The sequence below is a fragment of the Lissotriton vulgaris genome, chromosome 7 (genome assembly GCF_964263255.1).
Source record: "Lissotriton vulgaris chromosome 7, aLisVul1.2, whole genome shotgun sequence".
NCBI classification, from domain to species: domain Eukaryota; kingdom Metazoa; phylum Chordata; class Amphibia; order Caudata; family Salamandridae; genus Lissotriton; species Lissotriton vulgaris.
In genome coordinates, this window is record NC_141695.1 from 405476681 (window position 1) to 405498073 (window position 21393).

Genomic DNA, 21393 nt, shown 5'->3' on the forward strand with positions numbered 1-21393 from the left:
GTCTGACCTTTCTGTGTGCCTTTGGCTGTTTGTGAATTGACTGTCTGGTTTGTGAGTGACAGAGCTGGGGGATTCCAAGAGACAGAATGAGTCCGCGATTGGTAAATAGAGAGATCTGCATCTAGATGGGGGGAGGAGTTGCACCTGGGACCTGAATAGGACTGTGCCTTCCCCCCACAGTGTTGGCACCACCCCCTGTGGTGCGACTGATGTCTCTGCCCTGCACTGTGAAAGGAGAGACGGAATCATGTGAACAAATGCTCCAGGGCTGTGCTTTCCCTCCACAATGCTGGCTCCACCTCCTGTGGGGTGTCTGATGTTTCTGTTCTGCACTCTCAAAGGAAAGAAGAAGTCAAGTAAACAAAGTGCTCCAGGACTGACCAGAACTGGTTCTGACTAAGCCAAGACCTCTTTGCCCTCAGAGAACAAAGAGAATATTGGTATAAAAAGGACTACCCAGACTACAGAAAATTAGATCATCCTGGAATCAAGAAGTAACCTCTGGCACGGAGAAAGCTGCAAGACTGAAGAGGAAGGACTGTCCTGCTGTGTGTTTGTGGGTTGATCTGCAGTTGCTTTGCTGCCAAGGAGAAGGGAAGGACTTTGCTTTGTGCTGTGTCCCCTTGCTTGAAGAGATCTCCAAGGGCCTGAGTAGAGCTGGCTCCCTGTTAACCCCTTCAGCGCGGCGCGAATTTTCGCGCTGTGCTGAAGGTTCTAATGAGCCTATCGGCTCATGACGGAACGGTTTCGTCATGAGCACAGCTCAACCGACGCTCATGACGGAACCGTTCCGTCATGAGCATGGAAGGGATTAAGAAGTCCCAGGAACAAAAAGACTTCACCCCCAGCTTCCCCCCTGAACTCTGCTGTATGAGTTCTGTCCTTCCTAGAGTGCTTGGTCCAGTTGTGGTGCCTCTGGAAGGGGTACCTGTTGTTTGGGAAGCTGGACAAGGAGAAACTAAAACAATCTGCAAATTTTCACGCATCGCTCGCTCGTGGAGCGCATCCCCGACAGTGCGAGAAAATTCCCGCAGCCGCGAGGATCGAGATCGTCGCAGCAGCTGTTGCCACTGCAAGAGCCGACGCATCCTTCGCTTGCGGAACTCGTCGCTCCGGTGCGGGAAGATTACCATCGCTGTGAGTATCGTCGCAAAGCCTGTCGTCACTGGGTGAGATCGCCGCACAGCTTGCTTGCGGAGAGCATCACGTCACTGCGAGTGTTGTGGCAGAGCCATCACATCGAGGGGTCGCGAGGAGAAAATCGACGCTGTGCCGCACATCGCCGCTGCGCCTGAGATCATTGCCGTCCCGAAGTTTGTCGCATCGTGCCTGCGCAAGACGCTTTCAACCGAACCTGCGCACCGTAATCCATACAAGGTATCTCATCCCTCCCCATACAGACTGGATTTGTCGCAACACTCCCGCTGCGTCCTGTGGGGCTGTCGCATCGCCTCCCCAGGGTCTCAGGAGTGACCCATCGCTTGTTTTTAACGCTGCAGCTTCCATTTGGAATATTTGTCGCTTCCGCAGGTACTTTGGGCTAAAAGTGACGCAACTGTGGATTATTTTGACGCAAACCCTAGAACTCTTTGAGAATCATACTCTGGAACTGTGTATGTTGGATTTTTGTCGTTTTGGTCTTGTGTAGTTTAGATAAAGATACTTTATTTTTCTAAACTGGTGTGGAGTCCATTTGTGGTGTTTTCACTGTGTTACTGTGAGTGTTGGTACAAATACTTTACACATTGCATGTGATATGCCTGTCTGCTCGTGCCAAGCTACCAAGGGGTGAGCAGGGGTTATCTAAAGAGTGTATCCCCCTTACCCTGACCAGAAGCAAGGGTCCCTATTTGGACATTGGTACCTACCTCTGCCAACTAGGTCTATACATTAAAATGTCCATGGATTCCTCTGGTCTCCTCATTCCACTCGGGCAGTAGTCCTTCATTAAATCTTCTTATTCTTGCCAAGGATACTCCTTCGAGCCTCACTTTCTCTTTCACATAATGTGCCTTTCTTTAACAATGAGTGAATGCAGCTGCACCTACAGAGGAGAGAAAAACAATCACGTCAAAAGCAAGCCTTCAGGTTAAAAGTTAAGCATTGCAAAATCCAAAAGCTTAATGCCTTTGGTCAACTTTACTGCAACACGCATTTCAGTACACATTTTAGATGCATGATTATAGATACATATACAGTAACAATATAGATATAGAGCACTATTCAAATAGATGCATTTTCAGTTTTAAAATAAACGGAGAGTACTATTTAAAGAAACATGTGAATATAATGAATACAATGCTATTCAAACCACACAGATGTAGATATATGTGAAAACTGCAACTCATTGTTACTTTAAAAAAAACGTTAATATACACATTCATATAAATGTCAGTATTACACAGTAAATGCACTCTCTGTAACTGTTAAAGTGCACTACATTTTGTTAATAAGGTTACATCACACAACTACAATAGGCCATACACACGAATATATGTAGCCTAATTAAACATGTAAGGGTGGAGCCAAATTAGGCTGCTCCATCGGCTTTAAGGGTCTAGACAACAGTTCAGCCATGAGAGACATTCTCAAAAATTGAATCCAGCCATGGATCACCACAGAGCTCAGAACTCACTGGTCTGCTAAATCTTCATGCAGGACGTCCTTCTTCAGCCTTTTATCTCCTTAAGCCTCCCTTAGGGAGTGCTGACCCTTGGGATCAATTGCAGAGCTGGGCTAAAAGAGAAGGTATGTCCATACCTTAATTTTCTTCCAAGCAGACTTAACAATAGGTTTTTTCACTTATTTTCTTCTCCAGGTCAGTTGTGTTCTAAGGAAGTGGTCGGCACCAGCTTTTCGTACAAGCCATACTAACCAGTGATTGCTAAAAACTCTGTTCCAATTCCGGTGTCCTACAAGACCTCCTTTTGAAATATTTCCTATTGATTTCTAGTACACAGTCACAAGAAACCTTGTTCAGGGGAGTTTTACAAAGTGTGGAACCCTGGGCCAGTGTGTAGATCTTGGAAGTCCCACTCAAGGACTGATCTTATCACATTGAGGAAACCCTTGAAAGGTATTTTTGGATTGTTCAGAGGCCAGGTTCCTTCATGATGATAGTGGCCAGTCATTGGCTAGTAACAGACCACCACTGAAGGTCTCATTTACACCCGTTTATCATCTACACTCTAGATATCCAGGACCCACACTGGGCTTTGTTTTATCATCTTCTTTTCTCCGATCTCCCGCACTCCATGACAACTGGTAGTGGATGACCAATAAATAATTTCTCCCTGTTTTCATGCCAGTAAACCAAGCTTGCTGTACTCTACCAGCAAGAGATTTTTCACACTACATAAAAGTTAATCACTGTAACTGGGGAATGGGGAGAATTGTCTAAACAAGCATTGGCAAAGCCAATAACTCACTGCAGTGCCCTAGCTAGTGGCCTTGTCAATGTGAATGTCTATTAGCTATGTTGTCTAGAAGCACATCTGCTGTTCAACATGGCTAAAAGACACTGAAAGCCCAGAATCACTGGATGTTGAGCCGAAGCCGAGCCACTTCGCCCCCCATGTTGAGTTTATTGTCCTGCCCATCCTAAAACAAAAAAGCACTATTAAATGGCCTTCACTGGCTGCATCATAGCGCTTTTTTCAGTGACTTTCATCCATGATGAACAGCAGATGTACTGCTGGACTGCATGACTAAAAGACATTTAGATTTACAAGGCCTATAGCTCAGGCATTGCTAAGATCTATTGACTTTGCTAATGTTTATTCGGTGTTTACGGAGTCTTGCTGAACAAATGTGGAAGTGATAGTGAGAAACAGTTGAGGACCTTTGAAGTGAAGTGATGATCTTCGGGTTGGCTGAACAGTTTGTGATTCTGGGCAAATCACTTACGCTTCCCCCTGCATACAGCAATGAATGTGTAATTGAGTAATGTAACTGGTGACCACTTAAGGCGCTCCTTTATCATCGGCTGATATTAGCAGTATGGGAAGATGGAACAAGTGTCCTAATGTCACAAGATCGTACAAAAATATCTGATAAATAAAAGCAGAAGCGAAGATGGAGATAGTGGGGGAGCGGGTCAAGCAGGGAAGGAGGAGTTGGATGAGGAGATGGGCAAGAAATGATGCGAGAGGGTGGGAGGAAGCAACAATGAAGGTGGACAAAAACCTAAATTGAAGCAGGATCAGTGACAAAAATGAAGGGGACATTGTGGAATGTTACTGGTGAACTCATAAAACGCTCCAATACCATCGACTTGTGTTCGTGCCATGGCAAGATGAAGGACAGAGCAAGAGCTCCAATACCATTGGATCGTGCAAAAAGAAAAACCGATTGCTGTTCATGATTCAACAACTTCTTAAGAAATGCATTTGTTTATCTACACGCACATGCATTTAAGTGGTATGTGTGTATTTGTACAAGGGAGATTAAGGCAAGACGAAGGACGGAACAAGTGCTCCAATTCCATTGGATTGTGCCAAAAAAAAGCAGGAAAGAGGGAGGTAGTGGGGGGACAGGGAAGCAGGAAGGAATGGGAAGATGGGCAAGCAACGACAGGAGAGGGTTGGAGGAAACAACAATGAAGGGTTGAAAATACCTTAATTAAAGCAGGATCAGCGACAAAAAAAGAATAAGTCATTGTGGAATGTAACTGGTGAGCACTTAAATTCTCCAATACCAATAGGTCGTGTTCGTACCATGGCAAGACTGTGGATGGAGTAAGTCCTCCAACACCATTAGATCATGCAAAAAAAAGTGCTGTTTAACAACTTTTTAAGAAATGAATTTTATTTATGTACATGTGCATGTATTTTAGTGGTATGTGTACAAGGCAGACGGCCTGAAAACACAAGTACTCCTATGGAGTGCTTGAAAACTGCTAGCAATAGAAGGAGAGAAGTTCTTGGGCCATGCACTATGGGAGGGCCACACACAAGAGGCGGGTATGATGCCCACATGCCATTATGAATTGCATAAAAAAATTAGAGTGATGCAGAAGTTTACTAGTGGCAGGAAATGGGCAGCCGACAATCCTATAGCTAGAACACAACACTTTTTTTTAGACTAAGCATGTGCTGTCTAGATGAGCAGTGTTACAGCAAACAAATGATGGACAGAATGCTGACAAATCCAAACATTCTCCACAGTCAAAAGATCTGGGTTAAATCCATCGTTCTTTTGCCCACTATGCCACCCCAGTTTGGACCCAGCCAGATACGAATCAGTCTTGACCCTGTGCCCCATGGGAACAGTCCAGACCGAACTACCAGGCCAGGTCCTCCCTGAACCAGAAACAAGCATCATGGGACCGGTTTCAGAGTATGTCACCCTTCTTCAGCCAGGCTAGCTTAAATCCAGTGGCACAGTGAGCAAGACACCCACGTCTGGGCATACCCATCCCACTTAGGGCGAAAAGTGTTACAGCAAACAAATGATGGATGGAATGCTTACAATGCAGACATTCGCCCCCAGTCAAAAGATCTGGGTTAAATCCATCGTTCTTTTGTCCACTATGCCACCCCAGTTTGGACCCAGCCATATGCAAATCAGTCTTGACCCTGTGCCCCATGGGAACAGTTCATACTGAACTGCCAGGCCAGGTCTTTCCTGCACCGGAAACAAACATCCTGGGACCGGTTTCAGGGTATGTCATCCTTCTTCAGCCAGGCTAGCTTGAATCGAGTGGCACAGTGAGCAAGGCACTCACTTCTGGGCATACCCATCCCACTTAGGGCTACAATGCAAACATTTCCCCCCAGTCTGGCTAAGCAGAGCCTGCACTGTCTAGCAAAGACCTAAAAACAATAGATTTTGCATATGTGAAACCTACTGGCTTTGCCAATGCTTGTTGTGATTAGAAACAGGGAGATTCGTGATTTATCCGTAATCACAAAATGTGGAAATGAGGCTGAGGCTAAGGAGATGCTATGGTCTTCTTTCGGGAGAGGATGTGGCGTAAGGGCCAGAGATGCCAACTCTGGATTGATACACCGGGTACAAATTTCGGTGTTGGCTTAACTTCCTTGATTTTGGGCATATCCTTTAATCTCGCTGTGCCTACAAAACTTAATGTGTCCTTGGTTGAAGTAACTGGTGCTAGTGTAAAGAGCTACAATACCTTTGGGTGGTTTTGGCGCTGCATAACACTGTATACAAAAAATATGAGTCTGTGGAGGAGGGATCTGTGTAACGGAGGTCAACGGGGGCAAGCAGTGACGGGCAGGAGGTGGATGGGCAACCAATAGCAAATGCGGGCAGCCGCAGGGAGATTAAATGATCTGGCTGTGATCATAAAATGTGGAACTGAGAGCGAGGCTAGGAAGATGATGTGCGTCCTCTTGGGAGAGGATTTGGTGTAAGGGCCAGAGCTACAGACTATCCATCTGGGAAAATGGGTTTGAGTTTCGGCGTCAGCTTACTTCCTTGATTCTGGGGAAATTACTAAATCTACCCATGCCTACAAAAATAAATGTGTCCTTGTGTAAAGGAATTGATGCTAATGTAAAGTGCTCCAAGACCTTTGGGTGGTGTTGGTGCTACATAAAACTGCACAAATAAAGAAACTTGTGCTAATGTAAAGCACTCCACTATCTTCAGGTAGTGTTGGCGCTAGATAAAACTGCACAAAAAAACCCAGAAACAATTACAGTGTTAGGCTGATTTACATGAGGAAATGCATAGCATTGGCAACCATATTAAAACAACTACTTTTGCCATGGACTCTGAGGGGCAGGCAAACCTTGATGACGTCAAGATTCAGACTTCGTAGAGAACTCAAGCTAAACAACAATGGCGCATGGAAACACTTCACCGGGGAATGTGGAAAAAGTAAGAAAGTGTCCCTACGGGAGAAATTATAAGAAATAGAGTCCCACCCAATGAGAATGGGTAAAGTTGCCTCCAAAGGAGTTTGTTATGCTGATTAGATTAGGTCAATTATATAACTGAATTGTATGCAGGTAACTTAATCGTCCTGAATGAAATGAATTCCAAGGATTTAAATGAAGACACATATACTTAAGACTGACTAAACATAACGATACTTAACATTGAGACATTACAATTGAAACAATAACCAATAGACATGTGTATAGGCAAACAAAGTAGATTTTATCAAACTTCAATCTTAAAGGGAAAAATACAATACAAAAGGAATATACAAAACAGGGATACAGGACAAATATCGGACAACAAATCAGAATCTCTGTAAAGCCTGTAAACCGCCTATCCAAAATAAAGATGCAAATGATTCTCCTTTGGATAAAGCTGAAAGTCGACGTTTCGGTATTTATGGGCAACTCTTTAAGACCATCATCGGGACAGAAGAAAGTTAATATTGTAACTCCCTCAGCAATAGCGAGGAAGTAGGCAATTAAGGCTCACACACTTGTCAAGGGGATTTGCAAGGAGTTTCGACGTCGTCAGGAATGCAGAGTGACGGCTGACACTTCCCGCTATCTTTGAACTTTCGAGATTAAAACAGATCGTTCATTCCTGATTGACCCTGATACAAATTGCGATCCCCTTGACAATTTTGCGAGGTGCGACAAACCAAGAGGAGAGCCTCAGTTGCTCATTTCCTCGTTGTTTCTGACATTTTTAACAGATCGTTCATTCGTGACGACGTCGAAACTCCTTGCAAATCCCCTTGACAAGTGTGTGAGCCTTAATTGCCTACTTCCTCGCTATTGCTGAGGGAGTTACAATATTAACTTTCTTCTGTCCTGATGATGGTCTTAAAGAGTTGCCCATAAAGACCGAAACGTCGACTCTCAGCTTTATCCAAAGGAGAATCATTTGCATCTTTATTTTGGATAGGCGGTTTACAGGCTTTACAGAGATTCTGATTTGTTGTCCGATATTTATCCTGTATCCCTGTTTTGTATATTCCTTTTGTATTGTATTTTTCCCTTTAAGATTGAAGTTTGATAAAATCTACTTTTTTTGCCTATACACATGTCTATTGGTTATTGTTTCAATTGTAATGTCTCAATGTTAAGTATCGTTATGTTTAGTCAGTCTTAAGTATATGTGTCTTCATTTAAATCCTTGGAATTAATTTCATTCAGGACGATTAAGTTACCTGCATACAATTCAGTTATATAATTGACCTAATCTAATCAGCATAACAAACTCCTTTGGAGGCAACTTTACCCATTCTATTACGTTTTTACCCAAGCCCCCAAAGGTTTACTGGGTTGCTCACTTTATTTACTATACCACCCAATGAGAAGCAACAAGGTGAAACACAAACAGTTCAGTCATTTCACACGGGATAAATGTGGCTATGTAATTACAGCAGAACACACAGATACTTTAGAAATTCTTGGGTCTCGTGATAACTCAAACCTGATCCACCATAGGTCTGATTTTCCACCTATAAACACCATTATTGCATAACCACCTATGGCAAAATATGCACACACACACCTAGTGCCCACATGTGTGGAAAATAAAAAGAGACTACACATGTATCAAGTAATAGCAGCCGTGCACACATGCTCTAATCAGCTTGTCAGTTATACACTAACAAGACAATAAAAAGGCAGAACATCACCACTCACTAGAACGAAATAGACTACAATGGGGCTTTAAAGCAGTGATGAGATCAGGGGAGGGAGTGATTTGTGGACAGGGCGCAACGGGAGGGGGAGGAGGTGGGGGAAACAGAAAGCAGTAACAAAAAGAAAAGCAGTGACAGGATCAATCATCAATCATTTGTAAAGTGTACTACATACCAGCAAGGGTCTCAAGGCGCTGGGGGTGGGAGCGCTACTGATCGAACAGCCAGGTCTTGAGTATCCTCCTGAAGGTCAGCTGGTCTTGGATCTGACGTAGGTTCAGTGGGAGGGTGTTCCATGTCTTGGTGGCGAGGTGGGAGAAGATTCTCCTACCGGTGGTTGTTCTTCGGATGCACAGGATGGTGGCGAGTGAGAGGTCGGCGGAGAGTAGCTGGTGGTTGGGGATGCAGAAGGAGAGCCGCCTGTTGAGGTAGGCTGGGCCGGTCTTGTGGAGTGCCTTGTGTGCGTGGTGAGGAGCTTGAAGGATATCCTCTTGTTGATGGGGAGCCAGTGCAGGTTTCTCAGGTGGGGGTGATGTGGCCGTGACGTGGTACGTCGAGGATCAGTCTCGACGTGGCGTTTTGGATGCATTGTAGTCGTTTGATGAGCTTGGTCGAGGCTTCCACGTATTGGGCATTTCCGTAGTCGAGTCTGCTGCTGACGAGGGCCTGGGTGACTGTCTTTCTTGTATCTGTCGGCATCCATCTGTAGATCTTGCGGGGGAGGAGGAGATGGCGTTGACTTGCTTGGTCATTGAGAGCATTGAGTCGAGGATGATTCCCAGGTTGCGTGCGTGGTCGGTGGGTGTCGGGCTGCCCCTAGTGCCGTCGGCCACCAGGAGTCGTCCCAGGCTGTAGCTTTGGAGCCGAGGATAAGGACCTCCGCTGTCTCGAGTTCAGCTTCAGACTGCTGGTCTTCATCCAGTCAGCGACCGCCTTCATTCCTTCGTGGAGGTTGGCTTTGGCGGTGATGGGGTCTTGGTGAGGGAGATAATCAGCTGGGTGTGGTCGGCGTAGGAGATTATGTTGAGGTCGTGCTGCCGGGCTATGCGTGCAAGTGGGGCCGTGGAAATGTTGAACAGCGTCTGGCTGAGGGAGGATCCCTGGGGTACGCCGCAGATGATCTCGGAGGCTTTGGAACGGAATGGGGGAGGCGGACACTCTGGGTTCTGCCAGAGAGGATGGAGGTGGTCCAATCCAGAGCCTTGTCTCGGATCCCTGCGGCGTGGAGGCGTGCGCATTGTGTGTCGTGGCAGACGGTGTCGAAGGCGGCAGAGAGGTCTAGGAGGATGTGTGCTGCGGTCTCGCCATTGTCCAGCAGGGTCCTGATGTCGTCAGTGGCGGCGATGAGGGCAGTCTCGGTGCTGTGGTTGCTGCGGAATCCTGACTGGGAAGGGTCCAGGATTCTGTTTTCTTCGAGGTATCGGGTTAGCTGTCTGTTGACGGTTTTCTCGATGACCTTAGCCGGGAAGGGGAGCAGAGAGATGGGCCGGAAGGTATTGAGGTCTCTTGGGTCTGCCTTAGGTTTTTTGAGTAGGGCGTTGATCTCTGCGTGTTTCCAGATCTCTGGGAAGGGTGCGTTCTCGAGGGAGAGATTGATGACGTTGCGCAGGTGGGGTGCGATGGAGCTGCTTGCTCTGTTGAAGACGTGGTGCGGGAATGGGTCTGACGGAGAGCCGGAGTGGATTGTGCGCATCGTCTTGATGGTGTCATCGATGCTCACGCTGGCCCAGGCTAACAAGGGGTCATGGTCGATGGTGTGAGGAGGGTCTGTTGTATTGCTGTCTGTTGGGGCTGTCTGGTGGTTGAAGCTGTTGTGGAAGTCTGCTATCTTGCGGTGGAAGAAGGTGGTGAGGGAGTCGCACAGGGCTTGTGACGGTGGAAAGTCGTTGGTGTTGGAGCTGGGGTTGGAGAGTTCCTTCACGATGTTGAAGAGCTCCTTGCTATTGTGTGCATTGTTTTCGAGGCGGTCTTTGAAGGAGGTCCTCTTGGCCGCCCTGATGAGGTGGTGGTGGTTGCGGATGGCGTCCTTGTGTGCTGCGTGGCTGTCCGCAGTTTTTTCACTGTGCCATTTCTTCTCTAGTTTCCGGTAGGCTTGCTTGGAGGCTAAGAGTTCTGGGGTGAAACAGCTGGCCCTCTTGCAGGTGTCTCGTGGGGGGTTTCTTCAGCGGGGCAAGGGTGTTGGCGCAATCCTCGATCCAGGATCTGAGGCTGTGGGCAGCGTCGTCGGTGTTGGAGGGTTCGGTGGGTGGGCTGAGAGCGAGGTTTGTGTGTATTTGGTCTTCCGTGATTTTGCTCCAGCAGCGGCGGGGGATCTGTTGGGTGCGGTGGTGTGTGGTGGGTTTCTGGAAGGCGAAGTGGATGCAGCGGTGGTTGGTCCAGAGGAGTTTGGTGGTGTGGCTGACGGAGACGTGTAGGCTTGTGGAGAAGACGGGGTCGAGCGTGTGGCAGGTGGAGTTGGTGGGCGTTGTGACGAGTTTCTTCAGTCCGAGGTTGGCGAGGTTGTCGATCAGTGTTGTGGAGTTGTTGTCGTTGTTGATCTCAAGGTGAAAGTTCAGGTATCCGCGGAGGATGTAGTCGGTGGAGGTCAGGGCGTGCGTACTGATCAAGTCCGCGATGGAGTCGCTGAAATGGGGGCGGGGACCGGGGGTTCGGTAGACGAGGGTGCCTCTGAGGGTGGAGTTATGGCCTGTGTGGATCTGGAAATGCATGTGTTCGGTGGTGCTGAGCGCGCCGTCGGTGCTAGTCGAGACCCTGATGCTGTTCTTGAGGACTCCTCCGACTCCGTTGGTGCGGTCTCTACGGACAATATTGTAGCTGTCTAGGATGGCTATAGCGATATTGGGTGCGGTGGAGTCATTAAACCAGGTCTCTGTCAGGAAGGCGACGTCTGGGAACTTTGTGTCGAGCAGGTCCCAAAGCTTGACCGCATGCTTGCGTGCGGAGCGGGTGTTCAGTAGTATGCATCAGAGGTAGTTGGGGTCTTTCTTGGCGGGTGGTTCGTTGGCTTTGAGGCTGGTGTAGCTGCAGTTCCGGCAGGTGAAGGGCCTTGTGTGCGTTTTGGGGCGGCCTTGAAGCAGGTGTGGCTACATCCGGAGTTGAAAGCGGGCAGAGTGCTGGCGTCGTAGTGGCAGCGGTCGTCGTGGCTGGTGCGGGGGCCAGTGGTTCTGCTGCTGGGCACGGTCCAGGAGCATACGGGCGCAGACAGGCTCGCCTTAGGTGCACCAGCTGTGTGTCGCTGCGCTCGGCCGTGCAGTGTCCAGCATATATGGGGAGGTAGGAGGAAGGAGCAGCTGGGAGGCGGGCGGTGGGGGCAGTGAATGGACGGTGAGGGACAGCGAAGATAACAGAAGGAAAAAGGGGCACAGAAACGAGGGAAAAATGAGTGGCACAGACGGCAGAGGGGCACAAAAAAACTAGTGGAACAGAAGGCAAAAGGGGCATAAAAACGAGGGAAAAACGAGTGGCAGAGAGGGCAGAAGGGCACAAAAACGAGTGGAACAGAGGGCAGAAGGACACAAAAAACAAGTGGAACAGAAGGCAAAAGGGCAGGAAAAAACAAGGGAAAAACGAGTGGTACAGAGAGCAGAAGGGCACAAAAAACCAGCTGCACAGGGGGCAGAAGGGCACAAAAAAACGAGTGGACCAGAAGGCAGAAGGGCACAAAAAATGAGGGAAAAACGAGTGGCACAGAGAGCAGAAGGGCACAAAAAAATGAGTGGAACAGAGGGCAGAAGGGAACAAAAAAACCAGTGGAACATAAGGCAAAAGGGGCACAAAAACGAGGGAAAAATGAGTGGCACAGAAGGCAAAAAGGGCCCAGAATTACCGGAAAAACATGTGGCACAGAGGCAAAATACAGAATACAGAAATACAGGGGCAACTAAGAACAGAAGGCAGAACGGGCAGAGAGGCAAAGGGGCAGTGAGGGGAACAGAAGAGAAAACTGGGCAGGGACACGGGGGCAGCGAGGGTTATAGAAGGAATGACCAGGCACAGAGATTGCAGGGACAGCGAGGGGAACAGAGGGAAGAAAAAGGGGCACGGACCATGCACAGGCAGCGGGGGAAGACGGGCAACAGCAGTCACAGATACAACAATGAAAATACAGGCAATACAATAAAAGCAATAAAGCGGAGGACGAACAAACCTACCTACGGCCTACCACTGGCCTCCAGGGATGAGGTGCAGGTGGTAGCCTGCTGGTGGTGGAGGGCCTCGAACGACGTCAGCAGCGGCAGCTGCAGCTATGGCAGGAAGACACAGGCGGTGCTGTGCGGAGGGGGAGTAACCTACCTGGTAGGGTCAAGGATAGGGGGTGATCTGTGGATGGGGCATGAGGGAAGATGGGAGGAAATGAAGCTGGTAAAGTTCAGAGCACTTTGTAGATTGCTGAAAAAGAAAGAAAAAAGTTGGTCCTAAATGGTCGTAAAAGGAAACAGTGGATGTTTACAAACACTTGGTCCATGCTCTGGGGGAGAGGTACACACAAGAAGAGGCATGACCATGCATGCCAGGGAGAAATGGTAACAAAGAATATGAGTCAGATGAGGGTGCGAGCAAATGGGAAGCCTGTGGGCAGGCTGATGCTCATAGATGGAACACAACATGTCTCATCGAGACAGCGCATGCGCTGTCTAGAGGAGACCTAAAAAATGTCTGAGCTTTGAGGCAGAGAAAAATTAAGTTTTAATACAATAATATTTGCAGTCTATTTAAAAAAACTACATTTACTGAGTCAAACTTTAGTTAATCATTAGAATGTTTTTTGAATGACTATTAGCAATTTCTTTATTGGACTTGTAATGATATCAACTTTTAGCCATAAGAACACTTTCATCATAGGAAAAACAGTTTTAACGTATTTAGTAACAGTACATCTTGTATCCTGTCACAACAGAGTCATATTAGTCCATACCATAGTCATGTCACATTTGCACACAGTATGCACCCAGACTCAGCATCATTCAAAGCACCTGTAGGTGTTGCATCCTTAAAATTCAGAAGGCTATAATGCTAATGTTTTGGTAAAGGAAGAGTATTATTGGCCTTTCTCCCTCTCCCAGTCCCTTTCCCCTGCTACACCAAGAATTTAAGGAAATCCTTAACCGTAGTGTGATGTACCTGTTATGGATGCCACAAGGCACCTTCTGTATCACTGCTTTAATCCATGTGTTAAAAGTTTTTCACTGCATATCCAGTTTATAGGTTGCTATTAGCTGAAAGTGAGACACATAACAAAATTCGAATAACGATGCAACAACATAAACACAAAGCACAAGACCAAGCTGACCATCACAATAAAAAAATCAAAACATAACACAATGAAAAAACAGCAACATACAGTTGAAGACGTTGCAACTTAAAAAGACTAACTTGATGTGTTGCAAGTCTGCCATGCACCAACCCCATTACAAAAAGCATAGCAACATGACATAGGCATCACTTTGCCATTCCCCATAGAACAACCGCACAACAAAAAACACATAGGGGCATATTATCAAGGCAGGCGAAATAAACTATTGCCGCTTTTGCAGCCGTTTTCGGCCGCTAGGCGGCGATAATTTCATCGCCCAATTAGCAAGCTGTCGCTAACATCAAGTAGTGACAGCTTTTAGGTGATAGCGAGCAGATTGGGCCCCCGCTTCGCATGTCAGCGATATTTATCGCTAATGACATGCAAAGTGGGCTTACCCAACCAGTTAGCGACTGAAAGCAGTCGCTAACGTCGCTATCGCCTATTAGCAAGGCGGCGTAGCGATAAAAAAATGTGCGCTAAGCACGAATATCACTGAAAACTAACGCCTGCTCAGACCAGTTCTTAACCTGTATATCCAATGGGAGGTGGATATTCAGGTTAAGACCCTATTTGCTTTAATGCCTGAATATCGCTGGTTTACCAGCAATATTCACGCATTTCGCCGCTATCGCCGGATATTTTATCGCATTGGAGATAAACGTTGCTAATCGCACGTTATCTCTGCGATAAAATCCGGCGATGCTTGGCGATAAAAAAAATGTCGCAAAGCTTCTTTAGCGATAAATATCGCTAGTTGTTGATAATATGCCCCATAGCAACAAATAAAACACCGCAAAATACAAAAGACCCATGCAAGACAGCAAAAGACCAAACACAATAACGCAATGATAGTTCCTAATCCCTGAGCATTTCAATCCAATATCCTCTTACTTCCTCTGAGCAAGGAGCTGCGTCTGCACTGTGTGTACAGAGCTGATGCCTAAGGCATTCAGGCCTTCATTACAAGTGGCAGCATTCCCACTGGAGCCTTAACCCCCGGGTGGATACCGCTACAGGCTACTTGCAGCCTGGTGTCTGTGAGCTCGGGAATTCTGGGTCTGCAAAAAACAGACTCTGTAATTCTGAGGGAGCAGGAAGGCACAAAGCTTCGGATTTTTTTGAGCAGATATGCACCCCGTGAAACCACTGCAGGGACAGAAGCAGGGGCTGCGGATAGGAGCACAGCTCTGATTTGTTTATGCATTTATTTATTTTTGGAGTTTTATATGGCACATACTCGACACAAAGATATTGGAGCACTTTGCATTAGCAGTAGCTGCAATTTTTTAATAGGAATCTACTGAACTCCATTTTGTAGAAGTGGGTGAAATTTGCACACTGACTTTTATCGAAAGCATTGGTATTTTGTGAGCCAATCAATGTATTAATAGGTTGGTTCACAAAATATGGATTCATAGTGGGTCACAATTTGACCTACCACATTAATATGCCGGAGGTAGGTCGCAAATTGAGACCCTCTACAACTGGTTAAAGTCTCAGGCATGGTGGCCTGCTGGATGCAGCAAATCACCATCTTTGCATTTGCTGTTAAATAAAGCAATCTTTTTTTTTTTTAAATAAAAAATATAAATCTGTATTTGTAAAGCGCGAACTACTCACCCTTACGGGTCTCCAGGTGCTGGGGGCTGTCGTGGAAATTAAGTGAGATATTGCCCAGAGTCACATGGTGCTGAGCTGAGCTGCCGCCGGAGCCGGGGATCAAAACATGAACCCTGTGCGCCAAAGTCAGCTTCCCTGTGCAAGCAGTAGTCCCTAGCACCACTGCCTGCTCGTAAAAAAATAGTTTTTGTTGACATTCACAAAGGAGAAGGTGCTCCTTGGGGACCCCTTCAAGTGTGCTTATGCTTGTCACTACTAGTGATTTGGTGGTAAAAAGTTAATGTTTTGCGACTGGATTTTGCTCGCAAGATATTAAAATATAAGCTAACGAATCTTTATTTGTAAGGGACGACCTTTACATACCCCTTCCAATGCCAACACAAACTGCAATTCGGCTACCGAATCACAATATGGGTCTGGTACATTTAAAAAATCTATTTCGCAGTTGCAAAGGCTCAAATTTGACCTTTGCGACCATAGAATTACTTGATACATCAGACTCGAGAAAAGTAAAAAAAGTTTTAGGCACGCAGAGATTAACCCCCAGATTCATCAAAGTCCTCTTTTGCGAGTCCTTAATAGCGATTATTAAGGACTCGCTATTAAAGACTCGCAAAACTGGATGCATGTACAAATCGCAATTTATTTAGCGATTTCTAATGCTTCCTTATTTGCGAATCGCTAATTGCTAATCGCAAATAAGGAATGGCTTTCCCATTCATTCCTATGGGCCTCAAGGCCCATAGGAATGAATGGGGAGTCATTCGTATTTTTCCGATTAGCAATTCCCGAATCGCAAATAAGGAAGCGATTTCAAGGGTGCCAGGGTGTCCAAAGGACACCCTGTTGCACCCCTGAAATGCAAAAGTACACTGATGTTGCGCACACACATGTCCAAAGCACATGTGTGTGTGTAACATACAACTTAGAAAAATGCACTAAAGTGCATTTTTCTAAGTTTTCGCTATTTACCACAAAGTTACACTTCGCGGTAAATAGCGGCCCCATATTGCGAATTCGCAATTTTAAAAAGGGTCATGAATAGCATTTAATGAATCTCTAATTGAGATTCCTTAAATGCGATTCTTCGCAATTTAGCGATTTCTATAATTGCAATTTTTGCATTTGGGATGATGAATCCCAAATTCAAAAATAGCGCTCGCTAAGGGCCAGATTCTCAGAAACTGGCCCTTTGCGAGCCGATTTTGGCTTCATGAATCTACCTGTATGTGATTTGCCGAGAATCACAGGGTATTGAGCCTGTCGGCCGAGACTCACACCTGGTTCCGCAGTATCAAAGTCGACAGCTTCGGCCAGAATGCCACATCCTCTCCACCTGACCCGTGGCATACCACATGGGAAGCACACAATGCAACCCCCAACCCCCCCAAGGGTCCTTCTCGGCCCACTGACTCCCTGTCCCCGCTCTCTCAAAGAATCCAGGTCGGATATGAGTACATACCCAGCCTAATCCAGACCCAGAGGCCAGAAACGGTGGTTCATGTCCTCCAGGCCACGCACTTGCTTCAAGACCTGCATGAGGGAGCATGCTATGCAAACTAAGGGATATATATCAGCGGTTCCACTGCCTCATACCCATCCCACAGCTGTGATGCCAGGTGCAAGCCCTGCTCCATTAAAAGAAGGAAGACCAAAGCCGCTTTTATAGCCCAGAGTTGGTAGTTAGATCATCCCTGTCCTCCTCCCTTCCCAGAGCACACCACAGGGGAGCATAGAATGCCCCCCCTACCCCCGGACTGACGCTACCGGCCCAGAACCCTGAACACATGACTATCCAGTCCCCCGATTCACAAAGTGTCTCCAGCTGACATTTTGCTACCTGCTTTGAACTTATGGGAAATGTTAATTTGTCATTAGAACTAGGGGGAAAAGCACAGGAGAAGTACCTGGTAATACCTAGTCCAATGTGGGCAACTCTTGTGTTTGCAGGATTCCGCCTTTACTATCTCCCTTCGGGTATCTCCTGAACCAAAATCCTGCAAATGCAAAAAAAGGAACTCACTGTTCATTAAATATGAGTTGTCATGGTGGTCGTGTGCGATGAGATGATCACTTTATAGGCCTGTCCTCTAGTCAAATTTCAGGATCAAAAAAGATTACCCTGCCCTGTTTTTCTTCTTCTTCCTCACTGTCTTTTTTCTCTCCTTTCAGTGTGGCAGAAGTGGGGAAAATTTCGACAAGTTCTTCACTCGAGCTGTCCCCATGCTAACTCCACCGGACCAGATGGTACTCGCAGGCATCGACCAGAGCGAATTCCAGGGCTTCACTTTCATCAACCCGGAATTCATTCACCCTTCCCTGCACAGCCCACACAGCCCGGTGCCTGTCACTGTGGTGTGAATGCAAGGGCATCCCTGGCAAAGGGGGGAATTGAAGAACCCCCCTTGCACCCTAACCCCTACCCGAGCATCAATGTCTCCACTCACCCCCATTGGCCAGCATGGCATACCACGTGGCAATAGCTTCTGATGTCCCCCTTGCCCATCTCTTCCGTTCCATAGAGTGGTGAAAGCCTTCCAATGTCTGTTCCCAAGTTCTTGACAGCCATGCAAATATAATGATACCAGATTCTGAGCTGACAGCACCGAGTGGCAAAGGTTAATGACGCCTACTGATGTCTTCCCTGGTGGACTAATTTAGAACTGATGCATATTTGAGTGGCGGAGAACTGAGAGTTCAGTTATGAGAGTGGATCTTAATTGTATCAACAGAACATACATTCAAGATGGTGTCTCTTGCACAGCGATATGGAGTTTTAGCTGAACCATCTAGCTGGAAACAAATTGAAAACCCAACAGTGAGATGTTTATGTTAGCTTCATATTAAAGGATCTAATGAAATGTATGTGCCAATGACAGAAGACTATGCATTTGATCTTGCTTAATTCTGTGCTACACTAAATTTGTATGAAAAGGCCAAGGAGAACGCACTGTCAAAAGAGAACACCTTCAGACAGATTTCCACCTGTGGCTAATGCTAGATGGTGCATTGTCAAAAGAGGTGCTTGGGTTGATCTATGTGCAACACATGAAGGTCACACAAGGACAGCTGACATTAATGGATGTGTGTGTCCACCCACAGAGGATATCATAAAAGCCAAGCATGGAGGAGGAAAAAACTGCATTTCTACCTGTAGGTGAATGTAACACTTTTTTAATGAAGAATCACTGAAATTGAATGGATTTGTGCAGAGGGATACATTTCTTGGAAAACTTTCAAATAATTATATGTCACAATCTATGGCTTGTAGAGGTCTTCCTCGAGAAGAAGAACCTATTCTGGATTTATTTGTGCAAGTACAATGAACATACATAAGTATTCTAGATATCACATTTGAATCTCTTTGGACACTTTCTACGTAATCCTCATTATTTGCAGTTTTATGCCATATTTAAACAGTTTTAGGTAATCATCGTCATCATCGGCTTCCATCAACCCTGCCATGCACCCCTCTATTGAGTGATGTAGTGCATGTGAAATGTTGATGTACATACACATTTCCGTGGTGTCTTGCAAGTACTCAGACTATCAAAATGCTTCAATCTTCAACCCTTCCATGTTCAACCCTTGTTTTGGTGCATTGGCTGGTTGTTCAAATCCACACATCTGACTTATGAGGTTTCTCCCTGCCTGGCTTTTCAGTAGACAAGCTGTGCTTTGTTTTCTGTTGTGTTGGTTTTGCGGTCTGCTCAATTGCCAGTAGAATATTTGTAACATACCCAACTTCATGGACATAATCCATCTTCCCCAGTACACTTCATTGATCACTGACACCTGACCTCTTGGTTTTCTCTGCAGAGGTTTCTGTTCATAGGATATTTCCTCCCTTCCACCCAATGAACAAAGAATCCTATATTGTAGCTATTGTAATTATTTTGTTGTGGGTTTACCAGTCCTTTCTGTCTCTATCTAATGGCTCATGATCCAATCAGGCCTAAGGGCAATAATGCACAGAGCCTGTCCATCTATTACTTCGATGAGGTGGAATGGCTGCTGAGCCACCATCAACACTATCTTGAACGGTTGTGCTCTGTGGGATGGTGTGTGTGTCCCACGTGTAGTTATGCACATCACAATCATAGATTGATGGGTAGAAATAGTTGTGACCCAACTCCTCTGTGTCAGAAGATAACGCAGATCACCAGTGGGATGGAAATTTTTTTGAGATATTCTTTCAAGTTGAAGAGTTTCTATAAAACATTACAATGAGAATAGATCAGGTGGGAAATGTGTGGTTAAATGTTATTCCATTAAGGGTTTGTGAACTTCAGACCCTGAAAAAATTGAAAGAACTAGAGCTGGGAGACACTTGAGCTGGTCACAAATACTTCTTTTGTATCATTCATAGATACGCCCCGAGCATTTACTCTGAGTGCATGCCTGTGTGGACGCGTGGGAGATTGGGGTTGTATCCAATCTCCCCACTTTTGCTTGACAGTCTAATTCCAACATTTGCTCGCGGGCTAGCTATTTCTACACTCGTGCTCCCACATCCTCCAGAAGGCAGGCCATGTGGAAATGCACAACTTCATAAGTAGGAAAGAGATGGGGTCTACTGGATGTAACCAACTGTGGACTCAGAGGACCTGGGCTCTAATCCCTGATGCTCGACAGAAGGTGGCCTAGGGCACAGTGATTTACCTTTATGTGTTTCAATCTTTTTTGGGTGTTTGAAGGTTGGATACTCATAAAATCGGAGTTTAATCAATACTCATCTGTAAATTTGTACATTTCTTGCAATAGATCTGGAAATGTGTGCGCCCTGTATTTAGTCTGAATGCATAGTGTCTGGAATAGTAGCAGCATGATCTAATTACATGCGTGTGTTTGTGCCTATTAAAGAAAGATCCGATTAATTGTGTGTTATAGACAAATCTGAATTTAAGAACGTGTATAGAAAAGACTGGAATCGAAGATTTAGCAAATAATGTCCCAAAAAGCAATATCGCAGTCCACCTCACTTATGGTAAAAAGTGGACGTGCCATGTTTTTTCTTTGATCTCTATCTAAATTGTTACGTATTCTTTGTTTAAAAAATGTGAATGCAGCTTTCTTTTCTGAATTCATTTTAGAGTTTGTTGATTGTTTTACCAGTATGGGTTTGGTTGGGGGCATTTCAGATTATTTCTGGAACATGGCTTTTCTATTTTTGTGATTTGTGTCAAAGTAGATTAACCAACACACAATCTAAGTGAAACATTCTCCTCCTGTAATGTAATGAGGTGCCCAGGAGACTCCTATATCTCACAGATGGGGACGTGGGAAAGGTGGAGCTCACCCATTCCCCTTGAAAGGTGGAGCACGCCCATGCCGGAGGGATCTGCAGAGGCATACATTACACCACTGCTCCTACATATTTTGCCTACATTTGTTAGAGGATACAAAACAAATGTATTATTTATTGATTATTTGTTATATATCTGTAAAAAATGATCCTGTGCCATACATTATAAATATATTGCAGAACACAGATCAAGGCCTAAGGCCGGTGGTACTTTGTTCCTTGTAATACATAGTCACACAATCACCCTTAGAACAGCCCACTTAAATCCTTGGCGTCTTGCTCTTTCATGTAAAAGAGAGAGGGAGGTTGCAGACATGAGTAATTAAAGGGGAACCTGCAGCATGAAATTAAATGCCCCAAAACACAGTAAGTCATTTGTAGCAAAAATAGACTCAGTTTAAGATAGGTTAGAAAATGCTGTAGCTCAGTATGTGTAGACACATGCAGATACATTCGATCTCTCCAGTAATGACCTATAGCATGCACCTAATAAACATGTCCCTATTAATATTTCCTTTCTGCTGATCACTATTCCTTGTAGAAAAACAGAGCAGAAAAAGATTACTGTTGTAATTAAGGCCACGTGCTGTG

General features: G+C 45.8%; 1 protein-coding gene across 1 annotated transcript in view; it reads left to right on the plus strand.

The window, feature by feature from the left end:
• The window catches only part of PRKCG (protein kinase C gamma), a 1238195-nt gene extending 1217969 nt beyond the window's left edge, over window positions 1–20226 (plus strand). The window contains exon 18 of the mRNA XM_086928695.1: window positions 17670–20226. Within this exon, the coding sequence (XP_086784821.1) occupies window positions 17670–17858 (189 nt within the window). The 3' untranslated portion in view covers window positions 17859–20226. The remainder of the gene's footprint in view (window positions 1–17669) is intronic.
• The last annotated feature ends 1167 nt before the right edge of the window (window positions 20227–21393 follow it).